The 13588-nt window shown below is 41.9% G+C and overlaps 1 protein-coding gene across 2 annotated transcripts in view; it reads left to right on the plus strand.

Annotated features, from left to right (window-relative positions):
* The window catches only part of GRIA4 (glutamate ionotropic receptor AMPA type subunit 4), a 520316-nt gene that overhangs the window by 422057 nt on the left and 84671 nt on the right, over positions 1-13588 (plus strand). For both annotated transcript variants that reach the window (XM_030199365.1, XM_030199366.1), the window contains exon 10: positions 8468-8674. In XM_030199365.1, coding sequence (XP_030055225.1) covers positions 8468-8674 — 207 coding nt within the window. The remainder of the gene's footprint in view (positions 1-8467; positions 8675-13588) is intronic.

Here is a 13588-nt window from a genome sequence, read left to right on the forward strand (position 1 = left end):
CTGTTTCTTTATATATATATTCCTTTACAAAAGTTAGGGATCACTTTTCGACTTGATCTCTTCAATATTATTCCTATGGTAAAATTGCTTTGAAAACAGCATCCTTTAACTGGATCATTAAACAATTCAGACCTTGCCAATGTAAGTTCATTTCAGCTATCATTGAAAGCAATGACAATTGTAACTTCTAATTTGTGTTTGCAGTAATTTCATAGACTGTGTTCAGGACATATGATTTTTGTCTTGAGGACAAAATTCAAGGAGATTTGACAATGTGAACCCGCTACTTCACACTGATCACAAAGGATTACCTTCAACATTCTTACCCTTGTTCATAAAGTCCACAACCTTTACCTGTCATGACTACTTATCTCCTATGCCCCCAATAGGTCTCTTTGATCATCTCAGCAGAACTGTCTTATCATACCTACCTTCTGCGTCATCTGTCTCAATACTATAAGAACTCGAATCTTCAGGGTTATGGGCCCCACCCTCTGAAATGCATTACCCCCCACATCTTCGGCTAGAACAATCCATACAAAAATTTACAGGGCTTGAAAACCTTCCTCTTCAGGGATGCATATGATAAGTAACCGTAGCCGTGACTTATACCACTGGTCTCGAACATCCCCTTGCAGCTCTCTAGTGATGGAAATGCCGGGGGGGGGGGGGGGGGTGCGCTTCCATCCTGTCAGCACTCACTTTTATCTCTCTCTCTCTCTTCTTTCTGTCTAACATGTAACTTATTTTCCTTTCATTTATTTTCAATATTTAATAACACTGCGTAAATCTCTCAAAAGGTTCACGCAATGGGCGGTACATCATACACTGATTAAACTTGGAAATCTGGACAGCTTTATAGTGTGGTTTCTTGGATATTTGTTTACACAACTTTAATGTACAGAAGGTACTTTGGAATGTGTATGCACATCTGTTTAGGATATAGTAGAGGTAGGGGGAAGTTATCAATATGGGCTATCATTAAGATGTGCTATTTCACTGTTAACCAGTTATTAGTAAATGGGACCTGTGCTAAAATAGTATGAGTTAGTGGAAAAATAACACATCTTAACAGTCGCCCACATTAATAACTTCCTTAATTAGTGGTAAAAATAGTTTGTCTTAATGGTAGCCCACATTGATAACTACTCCCCTTACAGTTTAGAAGCAAAATTATTTGGATAGAAAGTACATCCCACTTACTACTACTACTTATCATTTCTATAGCGCTACTAGATGTACGCAGTGCTGTACACTTGAACATGAAGAGACAGTCCCTGCTCGACAGAACTTACAATCTAATTAGGAGAGACAGGACAAACAAGAGACAAGGGAATATTAAAGTGAGGATGATAAAATAAGGGTTCTGAACAAGTGAATAAGGGTTAGGAGTTAAAAGCAGCATCAAAAAGGTGGGCTTTTAGCTTAGATTTTAAGACGGCCAGAGATGGAGCTTGACGTACTGGCTCAGGAAGTCTATTCCAGGCATATGGTGCAGCAAGATAAAAGGAACGGAGTCTGGAGTTAGCGGTGGAGGAGAAGGGTGCAGATAAGAGAGATTTACCCAGTGAACGGAGTTCCCGGGGAGGAATGTAGGGAGAGATGAGAGTGGAGAGGTACTGAGGAGCTGCAGAGTAAATGCACTTATAGGTCAATGGAGTATAAGTAGGGCTTAGTTCATGCCTTTTAGTAGTACTTCAGATACAGGGGGTACTTCCCTGTCCCTGGAAGACTCACAATTTAAGTTTGTACCTGAAGTAATGGAGGGTTAAGTGACTTGCCCAAGGTCACAGGGAGCTGCAGTGGGATTTGAACCAGGCTTCCTTGGTTCTCAGCCTGCTGCTGTAGCCATTATGTCACTCCTACAGTCATGTTTCTGTGTATGAGGCCCTTTATAAAATTCTTGTGTAAAAGTGCACACATTGATATGATGAATTTTTTTAATCTGTAGATATGTTCAGGGGCAGAGTTTGAGCAGAGCACAAGTGAAGTTTTCAATACTCATGTAGATTATAAAATACGCTAATTTACATGCCTGTTTAAATACTCTAGGGCAAGCGATAATGTCCATGCCTGCAATGCGGGCACAATTTCTTCTGCTTACTCAAGTATTTATAAAGAACCAAGGCACCTGTTTGTCTTAAATAGTACCTAAGTCATCCCCTTATATAATTACCCTTCACATGTGTTTGATTTTGAGGAAACTGTGATGGTAGTGGGCCTATTTACAAATAAGGGCATGTGTCATATAGTTTATTTATTTATTAGGATTTATTTACTGCCTTTTTGAAGGAATTCACTCAAGAAGGTGTACAGCAAGAATAAGTCAAACATAAGCAATAGACAGTTATAGCAGAAAAATACTAAAATAACAATAAAATGTATGGCACAGTATACTACTTACAATGTCAACACAATGCGTAATAAAACATTTTAATAGACAGCGTAGGATGTTAGCAAAGATGGAACATATAGATAGACAAGCTAGAGTAACAGAAGTAAGTAAATAAGGGCACTCATTTTTAAAGAAAGTTGCACATGAGGTCAGAAAGGTGCTTGAATATTGTCGTAGCTAATGTATGAGTGGATAAACATGTCCTGCTATACTATCAGGCTCATTTTCGAAAGGGATGGACGTCCAAAAAGTGACATAAATTGGCACTTGGACGTCCATCTCACAGAGACGTCCAAATCGGTATAATCAAAACCGCATTTTGGACGTCTTTGTCGGAAATCCGTCGCCATGCGGTAAGATTTCACCTACCTCGTGGCCATGAGGGAGGAGCACTTAACGCCATGCATTGAGGTGGCGTTAAGGGCTACCGTGCTAATCCAGCAGTAACCAGTTAGTGCTTGGCGCTGCCCTATTACCGCCAGGTTAGCGCTGCGCTAGAAAATAGCTAGCTATTTTCCCTAGAGTGGCAAATGGTGCATTCCGGGGCTGGAACCACCACCGGCAGTAGTTCCAGATTAGCTTGCGGTAAGCCCGTGTTGGGCTTACTGCCGCTTTGTAAAAGGGCCCCTTGCTAATTAGTGCATCCACACACATTCTCCTCCCCTGACATGACCTCTTCAAAACAAAACACAAAAAGATAAATACCCTGCACTTAGGACCCGATTCAATATTTGGCACCTAAAATTAATGTGCGTTAGGCAATCACGCCTAAGAGTATTCTAAATACCGCATGTAAATCTACATGCGGTATTTAGAATATGCTTAGGTGTAGTTCATGTGACTAAATCTATGTGCATCCGCACTAGCCCATGTTTTATATCAACGCGTGTAGATTTTAGAATGCCCATGTAACACCCATTTCCATGCCCGTAAGCATGCCCCCCATTTTTGCCACGTTAGAATTTAGGCACAGTACATTACAGAATACGCTTAGCAATGTACCCATGTAAATTCTAATTTTTGCCAATTAGTGCTCGTTATTGCTTGTAAAGAGCTGTTAAAACAATAAATCTACACGTGTAGTTATAGAATACGCCTAGATTTATGTACAGAACCAAGTGTAGCTCTAGTCACGCTATATAGAATCAGAGGGTTAGCGCGCACAGGTGGCAAAAATATTGCAGAACGTTTTAGCGCATCCTGCGTTAGGCCATTTTTGCTGCATTAGGCACACGTTAGCACCTAACATGACTTAGGGCCCTTTCAACAAACAGCTGTAAAAGGTGACCCATGGTGGCATTGGTGCATGGGATTGCCACATGCCCAAGCCACCTCTTACCACTGCTGGTAAAAAGGCTTTATTTTTAAAGGGCCAGTAAATGGCTGTGCGATAATTTAAGAAATTGCCGTGTGGCAATTTACTGTCGGAGCCCTTACCACCGCCTATTTAGGAAGTGGTGGTGAGGGCTCTGGCACAAAAAAATGAAAAGGTATTCTCTAGTGCCGGAAATGTTGTGTGGGAGACCCAGAACTACCACTGGGCTCCTGGGTGAGTCCGGCAGTAGAGCTGATTTGCCATACACCAAGCTGGCGGAAGCCCTACTACCCTTTAGTAAAGGTACTCCTAAGTTTGTACTTGAGCTAATGGAGGATCACAAGAATCATCAGTGGGATGTTGAACCCTGGCTTCCTTGGTTCTCAGCCCACGACTCTAACCATTAGGCTACTCCTCTGCTCCTCACATGCATATTTACTGTGGATATCCTGAAAACCTGACTGGCTGTGAAGTCCCAAAGGCAGATTTAGGAAATCCTGCTCCAGTTCCTTTGGGTTTCCTGCTCAATTGCAACCTGACCAACAGTACTAACTACACCATGTATTCTTATTCACACTTACCCAGGATTTCTCCCTCACTTTCATTCCCTTTCTCCCCTCCTATTTAGCCCAGCCATTCCAGTTGCAGTCCTCTGGCTGAGAGAAACAATTCACAGTTCCCAGCAGAACTTAGTAAAAGTGTGCACTTGATCAAGTCAGTAAGTGTTTCCCTTGAGCTCTGGCTGGGATTGCCTGACCTCAGCTCCAGAGGCTTTAATCACCCACTGAAAAATGACTACCCTATTCAGAAAAAATAAACTAGTATCTGAAGTATTCATGATTCTGACTGATGTGGGAAGCCACATGGAATTATGCCCATGAGACTAACTCTAAATCTTCTCATCCAGGCAAAAATTATCATTGTGTTTAATCTTGTGATGTTTCATGTGCCCCTTAGGATCTGAATGAGCCCTCTAGATCTCATCCTGGAATATTTACCTTCATTTTATAGATGAGTATTTTTTCTTGAAATTACTAACATGTCTCCTTCATTTGAATTATTTAAAAAATGTATATAGCCTTAAAATTTAGTGTGACTTTTAAGAAATATATAAACAGGAAACATTGAATGTAAGTACAGCAATAAGAAGGGTGGAACTCACCCAGACAGGTAACTTACTGCCCCCCCCCCCTATTTACTAAGCTGCCGTGCGCTAGTGCCAACACAGCCCATTCACTTTGAAAGGGCTGTGTCGGCATAGATGCGTGGCAGCTGCTAGCATGGCTTAGTAAACGGGGGTGGGGGGGGGTATTCATTTGGAACTACAATTTCAAATGACATTGAACTGTAAATACAGAATAAGAGACCTCCTTTTAAAAGTGGCCCTTATCTGTTATCTAGATTTTTCTATATCTGGAAAAAGGATGGTTGTTTGAGTTAAAGTTTCCCCAGACAGCTCTAATTTGTATAACAAATGCTGCAGTACCTTGGAAGCATTATAAGAATCATTAACACTTCAATGAAAAGCTTATTAACAATTTAGGAACAAACAGACACATGATTCAAGCACACTGTAGGACTACATCCGTTGCTAACTTGTCACAATATTCCATGGCTGGTTTGCCACTGTGTAATAATTTATTACGCAGTCAGAAATGTTCCTTGTAGGAAGAATGGTTTCTAGTTAGTACAGTTTAGTATGAGGTGTCAGAGACTATTTTGTAGCACATTGCATTAAATTGTTGATATATAGGTATAACTGCTGAATCTTTTCTTTCCACAGTTATCACAAATGATATCTTGTTCCTAATAAATCTATCTGTTGGCATTAAGATGAATCAATTCTTAACCCTAAACTTAAGGTCTGCAGGTAACCTGTACAAAGTGGTGTTTACAATCCCAAAGATGACTGTAGGATGAATAGCACTCTGGGCAAAAAATCATTGAATGTGTCAACTTCCACCCTGGCCCTTGGCATGGAATTAGCTTGACTCCAGCACTCTCCTCCCCACCCCCACCCCAGCCTGACCCTAGCACTCTCCTGTCTCCCCCCACCTTCCCTGGCACTCATTTTTCCCCTTTTCTTACCCTGCCTTCCTCTGGTGGTAACCTCTGGCTCCCCTTCCCCTCCCCTCCCTACCTATAGGATCTGATGAAAGCCATCATATTAGCTTTCTCCAGTCCACATTAGCTAAGGCTTGGTTTCTCCACTTTGGCTGCAGCTACCTGTACCTGTGTGACCTCTGCCATATGGCTGAGGTCTCTTCCCTCCGTCTCCCCTCCCTCCCCCCCCCCCCCCCCCCCCCAGGCTTCTTCAGACTACAAGCAGTTTCCTCCACTCAGCAGGGCACCTGTATCCAACTTTGAATGTGTGCTCCTTAAGTCTTTGTCTTTGGGGGAGCTGAGGGGGGCAACAGATTGATAACAAATGATTTGGGGCATGACACTTGCCACCTGTTATTGCCCCCTAATGACACCTTTGGCAAAGTCAGGCTTGCCCAAATTTCCCTTGTGTTATGAAGCCCTGACCAACTGCCCAGCTGAACCCACTGAAAGGCTGGCCATATACAATTCTAAACAAAAGACAGAGAAATAATCTACATGGAGCAATAATTACAACTAACTATCTTATTATGTTTTTTCTATTATAGCAAGGTTATGGGGGAATAAGGAGTTGAGGTAGGATATTCTTATTTTGCATTTTGTCAAAATGCAAATCATGCCTTTTTTTGCTATTTTTTTGAGAGTTCCAACAGGGTACCACCAGCAGTGGATGTGCAGATCAATAGGTCATAGTATAAGGGTGAAAAATATAGTAGAGTCAGGATAGCAAACAAAAATATTCCTTCATAGAAAAGGTGTTGAAGGCATGAAGGAGTCTCCCAGAGAACGGGCAGAAGCAAAATAATTCTAGAATTCAAGAAAGCATGAATTGACCGAGGTTCATTAGTTGCAATGAGTGGGGGATGAAGTTAGAGACTGATATTGCAATGGCAAGGAGAAATGGGCCCAATGTGGTTGTTCTTTATATCCTATTTTACGTTTCAATGCACAGTTTTGGATATCAAAAGTAGGTGCTCCAGAGAATCAGGACAGTCCTGCTATAGATCAATCATTCTGGGGTCCTTTTACTAAGCTATGATAAAAGGAGGCCTGCAATGGCATCAATGTGTGTTTTTGATGCGAGCTGAGGCCCTCTTTTACCACCGCAGGTAAAAGGCTGTCTTTTTTGCTCAAAAAGAAATGGCCATTCAGTAAGTGAACCAATTGCCACATAGTCTTTTCAAGGAGATCACTTACTGCCACCCATTGAGGTGGCAGTAAGGGCTCCCACACTATCCCGGTGGTAACTGGGCAGCACGCAGCGCTGCCCGATTAATGCTAGGTAAGCACCAGCACTACAAAAATAGAACATATTTTTGTATCACCGGAAGTGGCACAGGGGATGGGAACTACCACCGGGCTTCTGCGGTAGCCTGCTGGTAGTTCTGGAATAGCAAGCGGTAAGCCCACGTTGAGCTTACTGACACTTAATAAAAGGGGTCCTCTATTTGCTCTTCTACAAATACAAGTTGCTATTGTCCTTTATTATGGACCCATTTCCTGTTCTGTGTATTTAAGAAATAAAGTGATACAACGTACACACGTGAGGAAATTTCCATTTTCAATTATGAATATTTGCTTATATATTGGTATTCAAACATGCTGACGGTCAAAATTACTCAGAGCTAGCTGTCAGTTTCAAAATTACTAAATCTAACGTGATGCACTTGTTAATTAAGGGTAAATGCAGCTTTCTTACCCTCTTGCTTATGTTATATGGTAAAAAAATGAAAATAAGCCATCACCATCCAGTCAATATAAACATTTCATCCGTGATGATTATGCAAAAATCATTAGTACCATTACTGTAGGATTTCTATGTACAACTCACATTAAGATTTAGGGCCTCTTTTATCAAGCTGTGCTAACTGTTCCCTGCAGGGCTTTTTTTGAGGAGGTGCTTGGGGGTACTAAGTACCGGCACCTTTTCCATTGTCTGCTAAAATTGACCCATGGTCCCCAAGTTTTAATGAAAGAGCTCAGGCTCTACATACCAATTCTGTCTTGTCATGGATTCTGTGACTGGTTGCATGGGGCTTGGCTATTATGGGGTGGGTCCCTCAGTGATCACCCCACTCCTGAAGGGTGGCCTGGCATTTAAGTACCAGCACCTTTTTTGCTAGAAAAAAACGCACTGGTTCCCGGTACAGCAATGCCGACAAATGCCATTTACTTTAAATGGGTTCCGTCGGTATTGCCATGCGGGATCCGCTAGCACGGCTTGGTAAGAGAGGCCCTTAGTGATAAATGCCCATAGGGCAGGAGCTGGATAACTTGATATATGATTACTATTCATATGTTTTTACATACTGTTCCTGGACTGTGTCGTATCAACAGTGTTTCAGTGCACAGATAGAAACTTTATATTTCCATATTGTTCTCTGTTGTCTAAAGGAGTTGGGATTTTTAAATGTCTGTGTTTGCTGTGCTCTTGTTAAGCAGTGAAACAGTTTTCATTCTCATTGTTTGCGATTCAGTTCTCTGGCATATATGAACACATGTGAACATATATGACACTTCCTGGATGATGTCATTTTGCTATTTGTGACAGTCTACTTAGTATGTGAACTATGGAGAAGCCTTTGGAGCACTACAGTCAACTCAGATCCTACCTCGTACATTTTCCTTTTACAGTTCTGCTTTTTTTGTTATAGGAGGCTCCATATGTTATGTTCAAGAAAAACCATGAGATGTTTGAAGGAAATGACAAGTATGAAGGATACTGTGTAGATCTGGCATTAGAAATTGCCAAGCATATTGGTATCAAGTACAAAATTGCCATTGTACCGGATGGAAAATATGGAGCAAGGGATTCAGAAACAAAAATCTGGAATGGGATGGTGGGAGAGCTGGTTTATGGGGTAAGCAACTTAATTCTTTGCTGTATGTTCCAGCTTCAATATTATTAGTTTATCTCTTGGAAGCATTGTTTGTAGGCATTATGTAGTAGGATAAAAACTGAGAAGCATCCATTCGTTTCAAGGTTAAGAACAATAGGCCCTGTTTACAAAGGTGAGCTAGCGTTTTTAGCACATGCTAAAAATTAGCACGCACTAAAAACGCTAGCGCACCTTTGTAAACTAGCCTGACTGAGATCTGAGGAATGTGTAGTTCAAATTCTTTTCATCCTAAATCATAACGGAGTGGCTATAATAAATCATAAATAAATGACTTCAAATAGTTTGCTGAAGATGAAAATTAATGGGTTGGCACAATGGGGCAATTCTGTAAATGGTCACCTCCATTTAGGCACCTCATGGATGCATGGTATGAGGCTATTTTATAATGGCGTCTGGGCACCCAAATTCCATTATAGAACACTAGCATACCCTGGTATCAGCACACCTTACATTTACATGCCTGCAGTCATGCAAATGTGGCAGAGACATGCATAATTTACATTATTCTTTAAGTTATATACGTAAATGGGAGCTCCATCCATTGCTCACCCATGCTCTACCCATGTGTACTCCCCCTTGCATTATGGGCCAGATTCTATATATATGGCGCCTAAAATATCTATGTGGAAAACAATTCTGGTTAAGCGTATTCTGTAAGCGGCGCCTACATTTAGGCACAGTATATAGAATACACTTAGTTGATATCCTAGTGCCAAAATCTACACGCCTCCATTAATGAAATGAAAACATGGCATAAATCCCAGCATTAGGCACAAAGGGCCATATTCTATAACAACATGCGTAAATTTTGGAACGCCCATGAAATGCCCATTTCCCCGCCCATGACAATGCCCCTTTTGAACTGAGAGCATTAGAATTTAGGTGCAGTACATTACTGAATACGCTTTCCTGCTTATTTTCGAAGGAGAAGGGCACCCATCTTCCGACACAAATCGGGAGATGGGCGTCCTTCTCCTAACGTCGCCCAAATCAGCATAATCAAAAGCCGATTTTGGGCGTCCTCAACTGCTTTCCATCGCGGGGATGACCAAAGTTCAAGGGGGTGTGTTGGCAGTGTACTGAAGGTGAGGCGGGGGTGTGGTTAACAGATGGGCATCCTCGACCGATAATGGAAAAAAGAAGGGCGTCCCTCACGAGCATTTGGCTGACTTTACTTGGTCCATTTTTTTTCACGACCAAGCATCAAAAAGGTGCCTGAACTGACCAGATGACCACTGGAGGGAATCGGGGATGACCTCCAATGACTTCCCCAGTGGTCACTAACCACCTCTCACCCCGAAAAAACAACTTCAAAAACTTTTGTCTTTTTTTTTTAAGAGTATGTCCTTCGCTATGCCTCCGTCACTGCGATGGACGTCCAAAATGTGGATGTCTCTGTGAGAAGGACATCCATGCCTTTAGCTGTGCCTCTGACACCCTCTTTATTTATTTGGATTTTGGATCACAAGTAGAAGCAGTGGGATTTGAACCAGCTACCTCTGGATTGCAAGACCAGTGCTCTAACCACTAGGCCACTCCTCTTTATTCCCTTGAAATTTGGCCATCCATGGGGGAGGGGGCAGTATGCAGGTCCCTGGGGGGGGGGGGAGGTATGTGTGTGTCAGCAGAGGCATAGCGAAGTTGTGGACGTCCTTCTTTCAAACATATTGGACGTCCTCAACTGCCCCCCTCAGGGATGGCCAAATTTCAAGGGAGTGAAGTAGAGTGCAGGAGTGGCAGAGTGGCCTACTGGTTAGCGCACTGGTCTTGCAATCTAGAGGTGGCTGTTTCAAATCCCACTGCTGCTACTTATGATCCAAAATCCAAATAAATAAACAAAGAGGGTTTCAGAGACATAGTAAAGGCATGGATGTCCTTCTCACAGAAACATCCACATTTTGGACATCCTCAACTGCTGTCACAGGGAAGAACGTCCTCGACTGCCATTGCTTCCCCTGTTTAGGAAGGAAATTGTGTGCAAATGAGCTAACAGAGAGCAGCTCATTTGCATGCAATTTCCTTCATGCATGCCCGTTCCTTTCCGGATAGGAAAGGGCTTTTTCCATTCATTTAGTGGGACCAGTGCACTACGAATGCTGGCTCCTCCCACGACCAAATGGCTTGGATTTGGTCATTTCTGAGATGAGCGTCCTCGCTTTCCATTATTGCCGAAAACCGGGGATGACCATCTCTAAGGTCGACGTAAATTTCATGGTTTGGGCATCCCCGACCGTATTATCGAAACGAAAGATGGACGTCCATCTTGTTTCGATAATAGGGTTGCCCCGCCCCTTGACAGGGCTGTCCTTAGATATGGGCGCCCTTAGAGATGGGCGCCCCCATTCGATTATCCCCCTCTTTGTGATTTATGCATGAAAATTCTAATTATTGCCAATTAGTTCTCATTATTGATTGTTAAGTGCTGTTATCAATGCTGATTAGCTTGTTAAGCCAATTAATGTATGCATATTGTTATGGAATATGCTTAGATTTTGACGTAGAACTCTAGGCGCGCTATATAGAATCCAGCAGTATGCCAGTGGTTCCCAAACCTGGTCCTGTTGCCCCTTCCCCACTTGCTACCAGGGGAATCTCCAGTAGTTGCCAAGGAGGATCAGGGAGGTTGTGGAAATAGATATTTGATTGGCATAGTTTTTGAGAGGGGTTAAAGTGCAAGTACTGACCCTTTTAAGAGGAACCCCAGATGCATCAGACCATGTGCTAGTGGCCCAGTGTTGATGGGAAAGACAGATAAGGCTAATTCAAAGCTGTCATTATCTTTCCATGAACAATATCTTTTGAAGTTAAATACAATCTGAGTTATTCAATTTGCATAATAATGAGATGCTTTGCAGCTTAATCCCTAGCAATAGTATCACAAGACTACTGCTAGGGGTCAGAGGTGCCATTTGGATATCAGGCACTTAATAGAGTAAGAGCAACTGAGGATCATTCCTGCTTTCTGCTAAACTACCAGCAAAACATCCAGTAAGAGCCAGGGACTGCCAGGTGTGATGAGGCTGCTGATGGTGTTGGGGATGTTGGGAGCATGACGGGAGGGGTTTCCATCAGCCTTTGCACTTGTCGCTTCAACTGGCACTGGACTATGCCTCGAGACAGGTGCAAAAGATGACGTGGAAATCTTTTTCTGTTTATCTGTATTCCTCTTTGTAAAACAGGGAATATACAAGTAGATGTTTGGCCATCCTAAACCATGACCAAACTATGTCGTCCTTGGGAACTCCACATTGTGTGCTTCTCCATATTGTAAATAGTAGCTTTCTAAAATTGCTACTTATACATGTATATAATATACACATATGAATACCTCTATCTATACATAAGCTCCCTAATTCTAGAAAGTTGCACACCAAAATTTGCAACCAGCATACAAATCTGCACACGCAAGTTATAGAATAAGGTCAGTTACGTGCATCACTTAATTTAATAATGCATTGATAATTAGTGTTAACAAGCAATAATAGGCAGTAATTGGTATTAACTGGAACTAATTAGCAGTTATACACATAAGTGACCTTAGGGCTAGATTCTATAAATGGTGCCTGAAAATTCCATGTGGAAAAAAAATACGACTAGGCGTATTCTCTAAAGTACGCCTAAATTTTATAGAATTGGCTTAAATTTCCACAAGCGCCTCTCTATGTCACCATATCTGCTCTCATTCATTTAGGCCATTCTTAACTAGGCATAAATCCTGATGCCTAAATTAAGCACAGACCCCCCGGATTCTGTATAGTGTGCCTAGAGATCTACACCGAAATCGACGTGGATTCTATAACAATGCACGTAACTTAACAAGCTTTCCCTCTCTTTTCCCCCCACCCCCACAAGATGTCTAGTATCTCTTCCTTTTCCTTTCATTCTACTTCCACCCTGCCTCCATGAGAGCCCAAAGGAAATATGGGTTTTGGTGGTGGTAGTAGAGTAATATCATAACTGGCAAAGATTTTGATAGGGTAGGGCAGCCCTATTAAGTTGCAGTCAGCGAAGAGCCTTTGAGCATCTGCGTGTGCACATGCATGCTCAAGGCCTGTCATGTGCTGCCCTCTCCAGTGTCAAGGGGGGAAAACACATCAGGCCTTAAGCATGCACACAGATATTCAAAATCCTGCTGCTGACAGTAACGTTAAAGGGCTTCATTGATGCTGCCTTCGCCAGCACTGCCGACGCAGTGCTGCTGCACCCCAAAGCCACCTTCCATAAACAGTTTCTCTCTATTGTTAAAATATAATCTCAACAAATATCTCCATCAACACCAAAATCACAACCAGAGTAGCATGATATTCAACTTGTATTCCAAAGATCTCTCTCAGTGACTCCAATGAGTCAACAATCAGATCTCTTTCCACCTTATTAATCCCACATTTTTTCCTGAGTAAATAATAGGCCCAAATTATATTTGATATCATATCGGTAGAGAATTCAAGCATCTCCCTAAAGATCCTTTGTAACATACTCCATGTGAAAACATTCATCTCCGAGAGAAAAATTAGAAAGTTTAAATTCACACTCTGAATCCTATTTTCTAGGCTGAAACCAACTGCAGTCATATCAGTCTTCAAAGTTGTTTAAGTAGTTTGTAATTGTGAAACTTTTGATCTAAATTTTCCACCTTGCTCACCATTAAATTAACTTTAGCAGCTTCATAATCATGCTGTATAGTTTATTTTCCAAAGATTTAATCTGTGGCCTTAATTCATTAATTATTTTAAGAAGTGTTTTACCTAAATCCAAAATACGTAATGATAGGGCTAGCCATGGAAATCTATACACAGCACCTGGAAAGAAAGGCTTCTTACTCTCTTACCTATCTATTGGGTCCTTTTATTAAGGTGTGCTAAAAAGTAGCTAGTG

The sequence above is a fragment of the Microcaecilia unicolor genome, chromosome 4, assembly GCF_901765095.1.
Source record: "Microcaecilia unicolor chromosome 4, aMicUni1.1, whole genome shotgun sequence".
In the NCBI taxonomy this organism is placed as follows: Eukaryota; Metazoa; Chordata; class Amphibia; order Gymnophiona; family Siphonopidae; genus Microcaecilia; species Microcaecilia unicolor.